The sequence below is a fragment of the Manis pentadactyla genome, chromosome 9 (assembly GCF_030020395.1).
Source record: "Manis pentadactyla isolate mManPen7 chromosome 9, mManPen7.hap1, whole genome shotgun sequence".
Lineage (NCBI taxonomy): Eukaryota > Metazoa > Chordata > Mammalia > Pholidota > Manidae > Manis > Manis pentadactyla.
Genome location: NC_080027.1, coordinates 49,092,524 through 49,111,373, shown reverse-complemented (window position 1 = coordinate 49,111,373; position 18,850 = coordinate 49,092,524). Strand labels below are relative to the sequence as shown.

Genomic DNA, 18,850 nt, shown 5'->3' with positions numbered 1-18,850 from the left:
CCCTCAACGCTCTGCTTGCTTGAGGTTGCCCGCGCCCCGCGATACGCCACCTTCGATTCCAGGGCCCGAGAGTAGGGCGGGCCGGCGCCGGTATTGCGCAGTTTCCGGTCCCTTAGCACCGGGAACAGTTTCCGGGGCGGATGCTCTTGGCAGCTGTTCCGGCGCGGCCGGTGACGCGAAGGCCCATACGGAAGCGTGAGCCACATCCCGAGCCGGAGCCCGAGCCGGAACCCGAGCCGGGAGCGGGGCTCCGGGGCTCCGGGCTGTAGGGCCTGCTGGGCCGGCAGCGATGGCGACCCTCTGGGGAGGCTTCCTTCGGCTTGGCTCCATGCTCAGCCTGTCCTGCTTGGCGCTGTCGGTGCTGCTGGTGCAGCTGTCAGACGCCGCCAAGGTGAGTACGCCCAGCCCTCGCTCCGGACGGGTGCTCCTGTGTCCGGCCCTGCGGAGACTGCGTCTGTCAACCTGCCCCTCAGCCCGTTCCTCTCCCAGCCCTGATAGCCCACCCCCCAGCTTCACAGCCCCGGCGGAGCCCCCACCCTCTGGTGGGCCGTCTGCTGGCCCTCCCGTCCTCCAGCCCAGTGTGAGTCACCGACCCCTCTCCCACTGTCCCCCAACACACACCCTGACTGTACTCTCCCCCTTTCCAGTCCTGATGCCTGCCCCCAGCTCCACCCCGTTCTGCCAGTGCCCACAGACAAGACATCTCCCCATTTCCCCTTCCAGCCCCGACAGCACCGCCCTCAAACTTTACAACCTTTCCAGCTCTGAGAACCTGTAAGTTTAACTTTGCACCCTTAAGTTCTGACAGTCCACTGCTGCCCTCCACCAGGCTAACACACCACCCCTGCCCTCATTCCCTAAAAGGAAGTGATAGGAAGCCCCCACCTCACAGAAGTCTTCTCTTTTAGGAACTAATTCATCTCAGCTCATCCCTGAACAGATTCCCTTTCCATTGTGGGAACTTGCCTCTCCCGGCAGCCTTCCTACCAGGACCTATACAGAGTCTCTGTCATCAGCCTAATATCTTCACTTAACTCCCTCCAGGACCTCTTGACCTCTTTCTTGCCTTCTCTCTTCCTTATAATTTACTAGGTAAAGGAGGATCCAAACTACAGGAGAGGTGAGGTTGTGGCCTTCTCCCCTACTCCATCTCTTGGCCCTTCAGGTCCCCTCATGCTACTCTCTAGTCCCCTCATGCCCCTACCCTCCAGTTCTGCCCTGGTCCCCTATACACTTGTGCTTCCCCCCTGATGAGCTAACTCATTATTTGAGAAAACAGAAGGAATTCATATTAATACGATGGGAAAACTGAATGAATTTGCATTTTTAGGAAGTAGGACCATTAGTCTATAATTTCATCACAGGGGCTGGGATAGACAGGTTACACACAGATCAGGAGGTTTTGATCAGGGCTCTTGATAACAGTAAATTATAAGGAAGAGAGAAGGTTTTTTTTTTTTTTTAATCTTCCCCACCTTCCAGCAAAAACAAGGACAGCAGAAAGTCTCCTGACTTTCAAAACATGGCTGGCACCCTTTGCATATCTCCTGTCATCACTTTAAGTAGTATGTTGTAATCATGAATTTATTTGTCAGTGTCCTTTACTACAGTGTGTCCTAATTACTGGCAGGAACCACAGTTTATTCTTATGTGAATCCAGCTCATTGAGCATGAATTCTTGCATGGAGCAAATGCTCACTAAGTGGCTGCTGAATGAGTGACTGAGTTGTCAACAGCTCTGCCAGACATGCCATCATATAGGAGCAGTGCGCCTGGTCCTTTGCAGACTAATAAGCCATTGCCCTCTCAGCTAGATTCCCCTTTGCTGAGGAAGCATCTCCTACTCTCGCTGTTCATATATTTAGACACCTTTTCCTCCACTTTTTGAAACTATCAGTAGTTGTCCTCTCTATCTTGCAGGGATTAGAAGCAAAATTTTCTGGGAAGGATAGACCAAACTGATCTTAAAAGCGAGGCTCAGCTACTTTCCATACGGACTTCCTTTTTAATTGTAGCTGAGTGCCTCTAAAGTTTCATCCCTTCTATAGGACTCTGGCCCAAGCCCTCTTATCCATATCAGTGCACTTCTACCAAAGAGTGGAGGAGTGGTAGGTGAAAGAACTGTGGCTTGTTTTATGAGTAATTTTTACTTTGATTCTTCCCCATCCTTTTGTAATCAGCATTCTCATTTTGTAGGCACATCTGTGTACTGGGTCTTTCTACTGATAGGTAGATGGTGATAATGTGAGCACAATTTGATTGTCATGTGACCTGTAAATGTGATTAGGTCACAGATCATATACTAGATATTATTTCAAAATAATTTTATGTAATATGTAATGATTCATTGGCACTACCAAAAAGAACTTGTAGCTTCAAAAACTTGTATCTTTCAAAGTTATTTAAAGTCTTAAATGAATGGTTTTAGAGTATTGGGTAGGGGATGCATAGAAAAATGAATATGGTACAGTTTTTGAAAATACTAATGTTCAACTGTCAACAAGCTATCCTGTTTCCATTTTGGTTACAGAATTTCGAGGATGTCCGGTGTAAATGTATCTGTCCTCCCTATAAAGATAATTCTGGGCATATTTATAATAAGAACATATCCCAAAAAGATTGGTAAGTATTCTGGATTACTGAATTAACTGTGAAATTTCTTTCTGTGGTTTTCACTGTTAGCCCATAATGTTCATACAGTATATTGTTTTCTTTTTAAGTATTTCTTCTTAAGCAAGAATGTCAAAGTTTCCATTTCCATTTGAAAAAAATGAGAGTAAGGCCCTAAGTGCATGATTTAAGTCCGAAGGAATATAGTCAAAACTCTAGGCCCCGGGGTGGGGAGGGTTTTCTATGGAGATGGGGCTGAGTTTGTGACACCTAAACTACCCATAGCTACCTTCCCATGCCCCTTAAATTTTGGTCCTCCCTCTTGCCTTTCACTAAAGCAAACCTCATTTAACTGGGTTGTAATTTTAACATTGTAGGTTTTGATGACATATTGACATATATAGGAGACTGTTTAAATATTGGGAAGATTCAGGAAGGAACAGGAATGAACCATGTGTATCAGAGTTGCCCAATTGGTGTATCACAAATAGGTTAGGTATGCCAAGGTATTGACCCCTTCAGCCCTTGGGGTAATCAGGCAGGCCTATGGTGACTAGGATCCTGACTGGCTAGCCACCAGCAACCTTCTCTGTTTATCCCAGGGGACCTTACAGATGATAGCTTTTTCTACATATGCCATAAAATGGTTGAGAAGCACTTGGGTTCTTTAAACAACATGGATGGGATGGGCTCCTTCTCATGGAATTGTGATGGTTTATGATTTGTAACTATAATAGAACAGATAGCTAGCATAGGCATACAGGAAAAATAGCTCCAAATGCTATGTGCTTTCACATGGCCCTGATTTTACAGCTAAATAACTAGCAAAAGCTTTAAAGTAAAATTAAACTTACTTCTGATATTTCAAGGTGACTTTGAAAAAGAAATTTGAGCATGATTAGTGTTTCAGATGCCATTGTCTATTCTTCCCATCATATGCATTTAGGTGCAATCTGATACTTGATAAATGTGTTCTTGAGAACTTTTTGTGAATTCCTATGTTACACTTTAAATTGTCTCATATTACAAAGTGATTTAGCTATATTCTCACAGGTTTTGTATCAGCAAGTTACTTTATATGATACAAGAAAGTTCAAATAAGTTTCTGTTATTCCTATAAATTTTCCAAATATATTGAGCACTTGCAATCAGTTTATTCTATTGTCAGTAATAAAATATGATGCCTATTATTTGAGTGGCAAATGAAGTCACTATTCAAGTGGTTAGCACTAATCTTTTCACTGATTTTTTGTTATTCCAGCTTCAGACAGAACAATATGTTGTTCATCCCTAGCTATTGGTCAAAATTGGGAGCTTTGAGAATAAAAAGTTGAAAACAAGGCTTGCTTGGCATTTCTCTTCCCTTTTACAACCCTGCTTCCTTCCTGCAACTTAGCCCTTTTCTGGGGATAGGTTTCCAGTTGTCACTGAAAGTTTTTAACTAACTTTAGAAAGGTAGGCAAGTTGTGATTAATCAGGATGTTAGAGCTTTATGAAGCCTCCATTATCTATCTGGCCTTAGATATATATTTTACCTCTGGCCTCCATTTTGCCCAGTTGTTAGCTTTAATTCTTCATTGACTTATGCTGTCGGATTTAAGTTTGAATTCCCTGGTTTGTTTGGTTAATTAAAGTTATAATATCCTCCTTTTGGCACTAGAGGGAGGTGTTGCTTAGTGCGTAAAGTGGTTGTGTTTTGAGTTCTGTATCTGGTTTCTGGGTTTACAATGACTGGCCAGCCAGAACACGCCTTCCTGCTTCCTTTCCCACTCTGCACAACTTCTGCACAGCACTCACTATCTCTTTGTTATGAAACTGTGTATGTTTAATACTTCAAAAGAAACACTCATTACTTAGCACTTAGATTCTCACATAATTCTTAGGAATTGTTAGTAATGCTACTAAAGCTGAAATACGAAACTAGGAGGTAAGTTTCCTGAGGTTCAGAGAGATACAGGATAGCTGCCCTAGAAGACAAGAGCCCTGGATTCTGGTCCTTTTAGCTACTAATTTACTCTGTGGTCTTGTGCAAGTGATCTCTCCAAGATGTTGAACTGAATGACCTCTATAATTCTGCGATAGATACCCTTGTAGTGGGATTTAGCTTCCTCTGCCCATCTTATGTGTCCATCCAGCTGGATACATTTCTGGTCTTCAATATGATTGGAACAGATACCATACACTTGTATGTTGTGAATTGTGGGACCTTAATCCTTATTTGAAATTCTACCTTTGAGGCTTATTTTTTAAATCACTACCCTTGTTAAAATTAAATTACCTGTTAAGGATAACTGAACTTTTATCATGTATGCCATTTGGTCTTTCTTATGCCTCATCTCAGAGGGAGCAAAACATGAAAAAGTATGTTTTGATAGGTAATCAGCCCAGAACATTGGGTGCCCCCAAGAAAGATGGATGGAGTAAGAGAATGCTATAGAAGAGTTCTTGACGAAGCCAGAAATACCTAAGGAAGAGATGACAAAAGGGAAGAAATGGCCCAGGACCTGACAGGAGGACAAGAAAGCTTCGCCTCTGCTGAACATGATGAGAGTGCTAGGCTCTTAATAGCTGAGGAGAATAGTAATGTAATTCTTTCCTAGAATTGACATATTTCTGGGGAAAGATTTTTTTGATAGGGTTGCTTTTTCATAAGCCATAAATAAGTGGCCTGGAAAATCAGTGTGTGTTGGGGGTGTGTGGAAATAAACATCCAAAACCAAAAACGTTCAGCCTTTTATGATTTTTTAATATGCTTCTTCTGGGTTATCAGTTTTCATTTTAAATTATTTTTTGTTGTCCTAGTCCTACTTCTGCATGTTTTTCAATAGACTTTTGCTTATTTATAAACCTAATTGTTTCTTACTATGGCTTTCAGTGTTCAGTTTTCAGAGTTCCAGAATTTACCAACTGTTAAGTGTGATTAGTCATTCATATACCAAACGGTGGCAGTTAAGAATGGTATTAGTTAATTCATAAAAGAGATAATCTCATATTTGAACAATGCCCCAGGTCACTTTAAATCATTTAAAGTAGTTTTGTTTGGTAACTGAACAAGTCTAAATACGACTTGATCTGCTAAGTAATTTTTGATCCTATTGGGGATTTTTTCCGACGCATTTTTACCTATCAACAGTGGCATCTCTGAAAATAACTACTACACTTGGTCTTCATGGTTTCTTAGACTGTTAAATCTTACCAAATTGCTAATATTGAGAGAGGAAATGATTTCACTTCCCTTATTTGTTCCTTGTAATCTTTCATTGGGTAAATTCAGTGATTATTCTGGATTTCAGGAAAGTTTTTATAATGAAAGTAGACAATCCAGTTGGGCTTATGTAGTATTTTTATCTTTGTTTTTTCAGTGATTGCCTTCATGTTGTGGATCCCATGCCTGTGCGGGGTCCTGATGTAGAAGCATACTGTTTACGCTGTGAATGCAAATATGAGGAAAGAAGCTCAGTTACGATCAAGGTAAAAAAATGAACATCTTTTCTGTTTCTGGAATGTTCTTGATGGTATCCTAGACAAAAGAGAAAATTTTGGATGCTGAATTCTATTTTAGTTCCCTAATCTACAGCTCTTCCCTCCTTTCGCACCACCCCTTCATCCATACCTTCCTCATCTCCAACCCCTACCCCAAAAAGAACAGTGGGGCTGCTCTCTGCCTGCTTCACTGAGATGCTTTGTGGATTAGTTAGGATGCATTATATAGGTGTGATATTTGAAGTGGCACAAAAGTGCCTTGTGTGTATCCCAGAAAGGTAACCTGGCTTCTCTGTGGGCCATGTATGCCAAAGGCCGCTGGGAGAGCAGCATGGTTAGGCCCCCTTCTTCCTGCCCACTCAATCCTTAGAAAAAATTATATATATATCGTGACTACTCCAGTTTGGAAACATCACCTCTGGATTTTAAGATTTCCTTTATTTCCTATTAAAAATGGAATATAGATCACTCTCATCACCATTTGGACGTCTAAACAATTCAATTACTTTGTTATTGTGGCTAACAGGTCTTCTCTCCAATTTTTTTTATATGTAGCATCTCATTCTTAGAAGTGGAATTGCTGGGTTGTATGGTATTTCTATTTTTAGTTTTTTGAGGAACCTCTATACTGCTTTCCATAGTGGCTGTACCAATATATATTTCCACCAACAGTTCAGAAGGATTCCCTTTTCTTAACATCCTCACCAGTACTTGCTATTTCTTGTCTTTTGGATAGTAGCCATGCTAACTGGTATGAAATGATGTCTCATTGTGGTTTTGATTTGCATTTCCCTGATGATTAGTGATGTGGAGCATCTTCTTGTGCCTGATGGCCATCTATATACCTTCTTTGGAAAAATGTTCAGTTCTCTGCCTGTTTTTTGATCAGGTTATTTGTTTTATTGGTGTTGAGTCATATGAGTTCTTCATATATTTTGGATGTTAACCCTTCATCGGATAAATCATTTATGATTACCTTCTCCCATACTGTAGGTTGCCTTTTGTTTTGTTGATGGTACCCTTTGCTATACAGAAGCTTTTTAGTTTGACATAGTTCCACTTGTTCATTTTTAATTTTGTTTCCCTTGCCCGAGGAAATGTGTCCCGAAAAAAATGTTCATGCTTATGTTCAAGATATTTTTTCCTGTGTTTTCTTCTAAGGGTTTTGTGCTTTCATGTCTTATATTTAGGTCTTTAATCCATTTCAAGTTTACTTTTGTGTATAGAGTTAGGTACTAACCCAGTTTCATTCTCTTGCATGTACCTATCCAGTTTTCCCAACCATTTATTGAAAGGACTGTCTTTTCCCCATTGTATATTCATGGCTCCTTTATCATGCATTAGTTGACCATATATGCATGAGTTTATTTCTGAACTCTCTATTCTGATCTGTTGAGCTATGGGTCTGCTCTTATGCCAGTACCATACTATTTTGATTACTGTACCTTTGAGTGTAGCTTGAAGTGAGGGAGCATAATACCCCCAGCTTTGTTCTTCTTTCTGAAGATTGCTTTGCTATTTGGGGTCTCTTGTGGTTCCTTATGAATTTTAGGATTATTTGCTCTAGTTCATTGAAAAATGCCATTGGTATTTTGATATGGATTACATTGAATTTGTAAATTGCTTTGCGCATGATGGTCATTCTGACAATACTAATTCTTCCTACCCATAAGCGTGGACTGGATTTCCATTTATTTGTGTTTTCTTCAATTTCTTTTATCAGTGTCTTATAGTTTTCAGAGTACAGGTCTTTCACCTCCTTAGCTGGGTTTATTGCTAGGTATTTTATTCTTCTTGGTGCAATTGTAAATGGAATTGTTTTCCTAATTTCTCTTTCTGCTAGTTTGTAGTTAGTATATAGGAATGCTATAGATTTCTGTGTATTGATTTTGTATCCTGCAACTTTGCTGCATCCAGTTATTCTAATAGTTTTTTTGTGGAGTCCTTAAGGTTTTTTTATATATAGTATCATGTTATCTGCAAATAGTGACAGGTTTACTTCTTCCTTACCAGTTTGGATGCCCTTCATCTCTTTTTCTTGTCTGATTACCATGGCCTGGATTTCCAGTACTGTGTTGAATAAAAGTGGTGAGAGTGGGCATCCTTATCTTGTTCCTTATCTAAGAGGAAAACTATTAGCTTTTGGCCATTGAGTATGGTATGTTAGCTGTGGGTATGACATATATGGCCTTTATTATGTTGAGGTATGTTCCCTCTATACCTCCTTTGTTGAGAGTTTTTATCATGAATGGATGTTGAATTTTGTCAAATGCTTTCTCATCATCTATTGAGATGATCATGTGGTTTTTGTCCTTCCTTTCATTAATGTGGTATATGAAATTGATTTATAAATATTGTATCATCCTTGCATTCACGGGATAAATCCCACTTGGTTGTGATGAGTTGTCCTTTTGATGTATTTTTGAATTTGGTTTGCTAATATTTTGTTGAGGAATTTTACATCTGTGTTCATCAGGGGTATTGGCCTATAATTTTCTTTTTTTGTGGTGTTTTGTCTGATTTTTGTATTAGAGTGATGCTGGCCTCATAGAATGAATTTGTAAGTATCCCCTCCTCTTCTAAGAATTTTTTAGAATACTTTAAGAAAGATGGGTGTTAGCTCTTCTTTAAATGGTTGGGAGGATTCAGCTGTGAAGCCATCTGATCCTGACTTTTGTTTGTTAGGAGTTTTTTGGTTACCAATTTGATTTCATTGCTGGTAATTGGTCTGTTCAGATTTTCTGTTTTTTCCTGGGTCGGTCTTGGAAGGTTGTACTTTTCTAGGAATTTGTCCATTTCTTCTAGGCTGTCCAGTTTATTAGCATATAATTTTTCATAGAATTTGCTAATAATTCTTTGTATTTCTGTGGTGTCTGTTGTAACTTTTCCTTTTTTCAGTTCTGATATTTTTGTGCCCTCTCTCTTTTCTTCTGCAGAAGTTTGGTAGGGGTTTGTCTATTTTGTTTGTCTTTTCAAAGAACCAGCTCTTGTTTTCATTGATTCTTTTCTATTTTAGTTTTGTCTATTTTATTTATTTCTGCTCTGATCTTTATTATGTCCCTCCTTTTACTAATTTTGGGTTTTCTTCTTTTTCTAGTTTCATTAGTTGTGAGTTTACAGTTTATCTGGGATTGTTCTTGTCTCTTGAGGTAGGCTTATATTGCTCTATGTATTTCCATCTTAGAACTGCTTTTGTGGTGTACCACATATTTTAAACTGTTGTATTTTTGTTTTCATTTGTCTCCATATATTGCTTGATTTCTTCTTCAATTTATTCATTGATCCATTGATTATCTAGAAGCATGTTGTTTAGCCTCCGTGTGTTTGTGGGGATTTTTGTTTTCTTTGTGTAATTTATTTCTACTTTTCATACCATTGTGATCTGAAAAAGATGCTTGATACAATTTCAATTCTTTTGAATTTATTAAGGCTCTTTATGTGTCCTAATTTGTGATCTATTCTGGAGAACATTCCATGGGCACTTGAGAAAAATAAATATCCTTGGGTGAAATGTTCTGTATATATATGTTAAGTCCATCTGATCTAATATGCTGTTCAGTACCTCTGTTTCCCTATTTTTTTTCTGTCTGGATAATCTATCCACTGATGTAAGTGGGGTGTTAAAATCCTCTAATATGATTGTGTTGCTGTCTATTTCCTCCCTTAGGTCTGTTAGTATTTGTTTTACATATTTAGGTGCTCCTATGTGGCTGTATAGATACTTACAATTGTTATATCCTGATATTGGACTAATCCCTTTATCATTACATAATGTCATTCTTTGCCTCTTGTTACTTTGTTTTAAAGTCTATTTTGTTTGCTATAAGTACAGCTACTCCTGCTTTTTTCCCTATTGTTCATATGAAATATTTTTTTCCATCCCTTCACTTTCAGTCTATGTATGTCTGTAGGTCTGAAATCAGTCTCTTGTAGGCACCATATAGATGGATCTTGTTTGTTTCTTTATCCTTTCTGCAACTCTGTGTCTTTTGATTGGTGCATTTGGTCTATTATATTTAAAGTAACTGTTAATAGGTATATACTTATTGCCATTTTGTTAATGTCTTCTGGTTGTTTTTGTAGTTCCTCTCTGTTTCTTCCTCTTTTGTTATTTGATCGTTTTCTTTAGTGTTAATGCTTGGATTTCTTTTTTTTTAATTTTTTAAATCTATTATAGGGTTTAAGTTTGTGGTTATCATAAAATTCATAGTTTCCAACTCATATAGCAGCCTATGAGTTGATGGTCACTCTATGTCAAACCCACTCTAAAAGTACTACTTTTTTATTATTCTTCCTCCTCCACACTTATATATAAGATGCCATAATCTACATCTTTTGTATAGCCCTTGACTGATTTTTTGTATAGTTGGTTTTACTACTTTTGGTTTTTTTCAATTTCATACGTGCTTACTAAGTAATTGTTCTACTACCTTTACTGCAGGTTTATTTTCACTGATGAAAAATATTTAGGTTTAAGAATATTTCCATCTGCAAAAGTCCCTTTAACATATCCTGTAAGGCTGGTTTAGTGGTGATGAATTCTTTTAACTTTCATATATCTGGGAAACTTTTAATCTCTCCTTCAGTTCTGAATGATAACCTGGCTGAGTAGATGATTCTTGGTTGTAGGTTCTTCCCTTTCAATACATTAACTATTTCGTGCCACTCTCTTCCATCCTGTAAAGTTTCTGCTGAGAAATCTGCTTATAGCCTTATGGAGTTTCCCTTATACATAACTATCTCTCTTTTGCAGTTTTCAATATTCTTTCTTTATCTTTAATTTTTGCCATTTTAATAATTATATGTCTTTGTGTTGTCTTCCTGGGGTTCCTTTTGTTATGGGCCATCTGTGCTTCCAGGACCTGGGTGTCTATTTCCTTCCCCAGATTTGGGAAGTTTTCAGCTATTGTTTTTTCAAAGAGACATTCTACTCCTCTTTCTGTCTCTCTCTTCTCTTTCTGGAACCCCTATTATGCAAATACAGTTTCATTTGGAATTATCACACAGCTCTCTTAGCATCTTCTCGTTTTTAGAAATTCTTTTTCTCTGTTCTTTAGCTTCATCGTTTTCCTGTTCTCTAATTTCCATCTCATTGATTGCCCCCTCCATTTGCAGCAATCTATTATTCATTCCCTCCATTGTATTTTTCATTTCAGTTACTGTATTCTTTAGCTCTGAGTGGCTCTTTTTCAAAATCTTGTGTCTCTCTGTTGAAGTTGTCCCTTAGATCATCAGTTCTTTTCTGCAGGTCAATGAGCATCTTTATGACTGTTACTTTGAAATCTTTATCAGAAATTAGCCCTGTTTCATTTAGCCCTCTTTCTCGTGTCTTATCCTGTTCTTTTGTTTGGAACATATTCTTCTGCCTCCTCATTTTGTTTGGGTTTCTATGTTTCTTCCTTTGTATTAGGTAGCTCAGCTATGCCTCCTGATCTAGAGAGTAATGGCTTTATGAAGAAGGAGTCCTGTGGTGCCCAGAGGCTCAAGACTCTTTACTGGCTAGTGCTTGGTTCTCCTTTATGGTGGAGCTGCAGTTGCTCTTGGTGGGCTGTGGGTGAGGCCACCTCTCTGCCTATCTGCTGGCAGTGGCTGATCTAGGTCAACAGAGGCTGACAGCTTGCCTCAGTAGTAGGCCCTTTGTGAGCCCTCTAGAGCTTCTTCTGGGATCACTTTGGGTGGGGCTGCCCTCTGCCTTCCTGGCAGCAATAGCAGTGCTGCTGGGGCAGTGGGGCTGGCAAGGAAGGTCCTCAGCAGAGCACAAAGTGGGCTGGGCCACCAGCAAGGAAGAAGGAACATTTGGAGTTGCCTCCCATAGTTGGGCTGAGTTAGGGCTGGGAAAGCTAGGAAAGGTGGGAAAGCCGGAAAAGCCTGCCTCTACCTGCCAGGCAGCAAAGTCACCCACCTGCGGCAGCAAATTCTGATCACTGCTGGGTCGAGCAGGCTGGGTGGGTGGATGAGTACACAGGGAAGCGCCTCAGGGCTGAGCTGCCAGTGAGGGAGATGGAACATTTGGGGCTAGCTCCTAGGAGCAGCTGACCAGTAGGGCTGAGGAAGAGTCGTCCACTTGCCCTTTCTCCTCCAGACAGAGCTCCCTCTGACCTCCACCTTTCTAGCACTCTTCCTGCTGCTGGTAAATCCTTTACACTGCCACCTCTGTATTGGGTCTCTGTGGAACTCACAGAGCATGCCTGTCCTTCACAAGCAACAGGACTCTCAGGCTCTCAGAGTGCTCCAACTCTCACCAAAGCCCAATGCAGTGTGGACTCATGTTCCCAGAGTAGCTCTCCAGGGCCAGGTGTGCAGAGTTCCTGAGGGTTTACCCCCTCCCCACTCCATTCTTCTCCCTCCCACTTGTGGGCTGGGATGGGGGAAGGGCTGGGTCCTGATCAATCACAGCTCTGCCACTTTACCATTCTCTGTGTGCTGTCTCTTCTTTGCCAGGTGGAGATGGTCTATCCTGCAGTCTTCAGGTCATTTTCAGGGTTAGTTGTATTTGCTCTAGTTGCTTCCTTTGTGTGTATGTGGGAGAAGGTTTCTACCTTGCTTATCTACTTCCCCATCTTTTTCACTCTCCAGCATAATGTTTTTGAGGTTTATCTGTGTTGGAGCATGTAAAATTCCTTTTTTATTACCTGATAGCATTCTGTTATATGGGTATACCACATTTTGTTTGTCCATTCATCAATTGATGGATATTTGGATTATTTCCAGATTTTTGCTATTACAAATAATGCTGTCATGAATATCTATGTACATGTCTTTGTGTGGATAAATGTTTATTGTTTTCCAAAGTGGTTATACTATTTTAATTCCCACCAGCAACATGACAGTTCAGTTTCTCCACATGCTTGCTAACTTTTGTTATTGTGTGTCTTTAATTATAGCCATTTAGTGGGGGGTTGACACTGTACTTTTTGACAGCACACGAATTAAGATCTCAAGAAAATCTCTGGCCTAAGATGAATTTTTGTTTATCGAAATTGATCTAAAAGAGTGTTCTGTTGAAATTCATCTGGATTATATTTTCTGTAGGGTCCCTTAAAGTTAACAGCAGTGCTGCTGAATCTAGAACACTGTATTCAGTTGAAAAAAGAAAAGTGTTTTGCTAGCAGTGGTGACAAATAATCAGTAGTAGGTGAAGGTGGAGTTTTGAAGACTCACAAGAAGATCCTGAAGACAAGATACTTTCTTTCCTCTTTTCCCTAAATAGTACTTTGGTGAAAGTTTATTTCTTACGTTGGAATTTGGGTTGTATAGAAGTCCTATGTGTTTAGCAGATTTCTATGTAGAAATCCTACATGGAAGCAGAATAAAAAGCTCCAGCCTCCATTGTAGCTTTACTGTTATACAAAATTTTGATTTCTTGCCTTGAATTCTGGTGCAACTTACTTTCTATTTCCTTTAGGTTACTATTATAATTTATCTCTCCATTTTGGGCCTTCTACTTCTGTACATGGTATATCTTACTCTGGTTGAGCCCATACTGAAGAGACGCCTATTTGGACACTCACAGTTGATACAGAGTGATGATGATGTTGGGGTAAGTTCTTAGCACACTCCAGCTGTTCATGGTAGTCTCTGTCACCATCTAATGTACAGTGCAAGTGAGAAATAGTCGGGTGTAGATTTTCATGCACTGCAGCAGGTCCTCAATTAAGGAAGCTAAAAGTCAGTTCTAAGTTTAGTATATGTCTCTTTCTGAGCATATTGTCTGTAAAGCCATGAATACCATGGTTCAAACTGATGAGCCTTGGCAAGTGTGCCTTACAAGGCCTTGCCCTTCGGTGCCAAGGGTGCCGTTTGCATCACCTTTCCCTGTTTACGTTGAGGAAGCATCTGAGGTAGTTTTCTCCCCAAGTTACTATCCGAACGCCTTTCCTGTCAACCTCACCAAATATTTCAGAAGGTGAAGAGGTTTTAGTGAAGGGGAAACACGAAGACCATGATATTCTTTTAATGAAGTGCAACTTTAATAACCTGCTGATATTTTATATTTCCTATTTTCCTCTTAAAGTCTGATTTTTAAAGAAAAACCATCACCCTCAGTTCTCTTCCTATCTTTAAAACATTAATATTTGCATATATAGTTGGTATTACCAGTGTATAAATTGTTTTGTGGTATTCTTTTTGTGTTAACATTACTTCATTCAGAAATTGACAGAGTCCATGAACTGGTTATTCAGTATAGCTTAGAGGACTACATTGTTTTGTCATTATCCTGTTTGGGCTTGTTTCAGATTTTTCCACTGTTTCATTATCATGTACATAATTTTCTTTTGAAATTACTTTTTTCTTTTGATTACTTTATTGGACTGTGTTCCTTAAAGTAATTAAAATTCAATAGAGTTTCAAGAACCAATTCCAAAAGCTAAAGCTGGGCAAGCTCTTGCCAACCAGTCACAAGTCCTTTTACTCTGGAATGGCTATGGACCTGTTGGTAAAAAATGGAAAAGGGAATCCTGTCTGGAAGGTTTGAGTTATACTACAAACAGAGCCTATTTTTTGATCAATATATTGTTGTCTCATGAATATCAATTAAGAATACTCAACTTATTTGGGCAAGATTTCACTTTCATTAAGAATTTTCATAGAAATACCTCTGTTTGCCTTTTTTCCCTTGCTTCCTTTATTAATTCAATCAACACATAGTGGTGACTTTTCTGTATCATGTACTGTTGTGGGTACTAGGAATAAAGAGATGAATAAAACATAAATAGGCATGTAAAATAAATGACTAATAATAATATGTTTCTACCTTTTACTTTTAATTATATAAGAAATGCCTATTTTTTTTCCAAAGAATTCCAGGAGGGGACTGATAGGCTGCGAGAAAGGTCAAGACTGGAGATCTGATGTGGTCAAAAACAAGGCATAGTGTGGCAAATGGAGTGAGAGAGCTAGGGCAGGAGGTTATATACCAGAAGCATTAAGAGTATCAGATACCGTTTCTGTGTTCATTTTCATTCACATGTGATAGGTTTTTCAGCTTCAACAGTATTGACATTTTAGGTTGGATAATTCTTTGTTGTGGGGGGCTATCCCGGTCATTGTAAGATATTTCGCAGCATCCCTAACCTCTGCCCACTAGATGCCAGTAGCACCTCTCATCCCAATCATGGTAATCAGCAATATCCACAGACTTGCCAAATGTCCTTGGGTTTGGGGGACAGAATCACTTCCAGCTGAGAACTGCTAACATGTGAAAATGTTATGTATCAAAGGCACATAAACCATTTTATTATAGGCACATTGATAGAAAGTCTGACTTAAACTGTATCCTTTAAAGCATTAAATATGGGATTCCTGATTTTAGGAATAGAGAATATTAATGTAATACACAGAACATAAAAGAAAAGAAAAGGGATGCGCAAATGTATAGATGAAAACATGTAGGAAAGGCATTTGATTTGTGGGGTCATGTGCTTAGTGACCATTTTGTTCACCAGTGATTGATTCTGTGTGTATGTTGGCCATTTGAGAACATTGTCTCTAAGAGACTTGTCTGACTCTTGTCTGCTAAATGATTCAGGGCAGAGTGAGGTTTTTTGACTAGAGCTATGAACTATGGTAACAACTCTGTACAAAAAGAAGTTAAATTTAAACTCCTACAATTGTTACTTATCTAAGATGAGAGTTCTTCACTATTTATGTGTTTTAAAAAATGCTTTTGCTAAATGCTTGAAGTCTGTTTTCATTTTCCCCCCCATTTTTGTTGAGTATAGAGCACTTTAAATCAAGTGGAAGTTAGTACAGTTAAGAAGCTCACTTCAAGTAGTCACAATATTTACTATATCATATATCCATGACACATCATTGCTATTATCAAAGCATTACATTAAAACTTGTTTTGTATTTATTGTAATTTTAGCAGGTGTAAAAAGAACAAACATATAAAAAGGGTAAGTCTCTATTTGCATTCCCCCAGCATCTATGACCATGAGGAGCTAGTTCAATCTTGTTCTGAGAGGTGGAGAGCAGACCAAAAGGATTAACTGGTTTGTTTAGTCTTTTAAAATTTGTTCCTTAAGACAACTTTTATCCCCCTACATTGAAGAGTAGATAACAGGACTATGAAACTGAAAGGTGCTCTGTTGATAAAGTACATCCTTCTTCCCAGTCTTGTTTATGTCAAAACAAACCAATGATAATAATATTTTATATACAAGTTCATTGAAGCACCATATTCCTCTAGTGTCATTTTACTCTACCTGAACAAAAATCAGTATGTTGAGACAATATGACACCAAGTCAAGGTTAGGTGAGTCAAGTCTCAGTGTTTGTGCCCATTTGTTAGAATGACCTTGGATCAGTTTATTTCCTTATGGGAAATCAAGTAATCCAGCAATTTTAGCCTTCCTCTTCTTTTCCTTACCTTCTTTTTTACATTTTAGAAATGTTTTGAACCTTATGGAATTGTTTTTATTATTTTCATTTGTAAGGTTAAAAATAAAAAAATAAATGGCGTTTGTACAAGTCCAATAAAGTAATCAAAAGTAAAAAGTAATTTCAAAAGAAAATTATATACATGTTAATAAAACAGTAGAAAAATCTGAAACAAGCCCAAACAGGATAATGACAAAACAATGTAGTCCTCTAAGCTATACTGAATAACCAGTTTGTGGACTCTGTCATGTGAATGAAGTAATGTTAACCTAAATTAAGTGAAAAGTTGAGGCAATTTTGGTAAAGAAGGCAGGGAGAGATTCTTTACAGAAAACTTTTGATGTCTTTGAAATGTAGACATTGCATAATTGTCTTGCTATAAAAATACCAGGTGTTATAACACCATATAGTTATAGTTGTATATATGATTATATGGTTGTGTATCACTTTCTGTAGACATGCTGACTCCTGCCCTAGATATATAATAGAGCTTTTGCAAACATGCACAGCAAAACAATATTGTTTCTTTCCTTGAGGCAAGGTTTAATTTAAAAGGTATGACTTGTGACTTGGATCCTATGTTGGAACATTTAGAAGCTTTGCTAACAGGGTTCAGGCAAAAGAGATCAAGGAAAAGGCAAACAAAAGCAATAAATTAGTATTGAATGCTTTTTGTCACTTAAGCAGCTGTGTTTGTATCTCATTCATAGATAGATTAGCATGGTGGTTTCCTGTGTAATGACTACAAACATCAGTGGCTTTGGTTTAGTTTGACCAGGATGGGTTGGTTTTTAACACAGGTACCCAGGTAACCCTTCAGTAGCCTCTTTCCTAAAGCAACAACTAGTATGGGAGTCCTGGGTGCTCAGCAGCGAAAGATTCAAGTCTTTACTGGATAGAAATGCTGAAGTAGTAAATCTTTGCTGTCCTTGGTAATAGAGGATAATTATAGCACTGGAGCTGTGTCTCTTCTCGATACAGACTGGGGACGTGGGGAAATGAGAAGGCTTTTGGAAACCAGTCCATTTAGCATATATATTGAAGATGCAGGGAGAGAATTAAACCAAGATAAGATCCTGTCAACTCATCAAGATCCAGGGTGAATGTTACCCCAAGCTGGCAAGTAACAGTTCTGATATAATGGGAGTCAGAAAACTAAACAACAGGTCTTTCCTCAGCCACAGATTAGCTATATAGTATTGAATAAAGCAAAGAAAAGCCATACTTTCCATATCTGTAACATGTAGATATTAACATGAATTTCTTTACTCTTCAGAGAAGGCTTCTCTTTAGCGTAAATGTCTTTGTCTTGGTCCCTGCTTCTTAAGGGAAATGGTGACTCATGGGAACATTTCACAAATACCTCCTCATTTGCTTGTGCTACTTGAACCACCTATTTCTGTAGTTCAGTTCATTCTACTTCTGGCACTTGAGTGCCTAGGAGTGCTTGGCCAAATAGATGGTCATTGTTTGAAAAGTCCAGCTGCTCCTTTATCTGTGGCTGGATAACGGCTGTTTCGTGTGTGTGTTTTACACTGATCATGCCATCTCTGCTGTTCTCCAATCCTGGACTTTCAGGATCACCAGCCTTTCGCAAATGCGCATGATGTGCTGGCCCGTTCCCGCAGTCGGGCCAATGTGCTGAATAAAGTAGAGTATGCCCAGCAGCGCTGGAAGCTTCAAGTTCAAGAGCAACGAAAATCTGTCTTTGACCGTCATGTTGTCCTCAGTTAACTGAACTCAAATTCAAGATGACTGGAAAGAAACGAGGCAGACAACTGGAATAAATAGAGCTTTTCTGGGTTTTGTTTTAATGCTCTGTTGATTTCACCAACTCTTACTGGAATATTCAAAACTGGAAACAAAAAAGTACGTGGTATTTTCTTTTCTTGTTAATGTATTAATAGAAACATTTTTAAAAGCACACACCTCAAAGTCAGCCAAGAAACCTCTTTCTATTTATGACTTTTACTAATAAAAATGTCAGCCTGTAAATTACCTTGAAGTCCTTTACCTGGAACAAGCACTCTCTTTTTCACCACGTAGTTTTAACTTGGTTTTCAAGATAATTTTTAGGTGGTAGCTCTTTTGTTTTGTTTTTTTGTTTTGTTTTGTTTGGCAAGGGAGGGGAGGGATGTTGGGAAGTGCTTGACAATTTTTCTCAAATCATTTTACTAAACAAACTTTTGTAAATAGACTTTACCTTCTATTTTCAAATTTCATTTATATTTTGCAGCATAGCCAGCTTCATCAAAGCCCTGACTTACCCACTTGAATTTTGCACTGATTATGTTATCTAGGTATCTGGTTGGTCTGTGGCTGCACTTGATGGTAAACTGGATCTGAAATGCCTGGTGGCTTTTCACAAAACACA

The 18,850-nt window shown here is 38.8% G+C and overlaps 1 protein-coding gene across 1 annotated transcript; it reads left to right on the top strand.

Moving 5' to 3' along the window:
* Positions 1 to 172: 172 nt before the first annotated feature.
* On the top strand, positions 173 to 18,279 carry TMEM9B (TMEM9 domain family member B). Its single transcript, XM_036930959.2, has 5 exons — positions 173 to 391; positions 2,531 to 2,622; positions 5,973 to 6,081; positions 13,499 to 13,633; positions 18,055 to 18,279. The coding sequence occupies exons 1-5, from the start codon at positions 290 to 292 to the stop codon at positions 18,208 to 18,210; spliced, it is 594 nt and encodes a 197-aa protein (XP_036786854.1). The 5' UTR covers positions 173 to 289; the 3' UTR covers positions 18,211 to 18,279.
* Positions 18,280 to 18,850: the final 571 nt, after the last annotated feature.

Coding starts and splice junctions, on each gene's coding strand:
- TMEM9B (XM_036930959.2), top strand. CDS start 290: ATGGCGACCCTCTGGGGAGGCTTCCTTCGGCTTGGCTCCATGCTCAGC. Junction 392..2,530: donor AGCTGTCAGACGCCGCCAAG/GTGAGTACGCCC, acceptor TTTTGGTTACAG/AATTTCGAGGATGTCCGGTG. Junction 2,623..5,972: donor AACATATCCCAAAAAGATTG/GTAAGTATTCTG, acceptor TTGTTTTTTCAG/TGATTGCCTTCATGTTGTGG.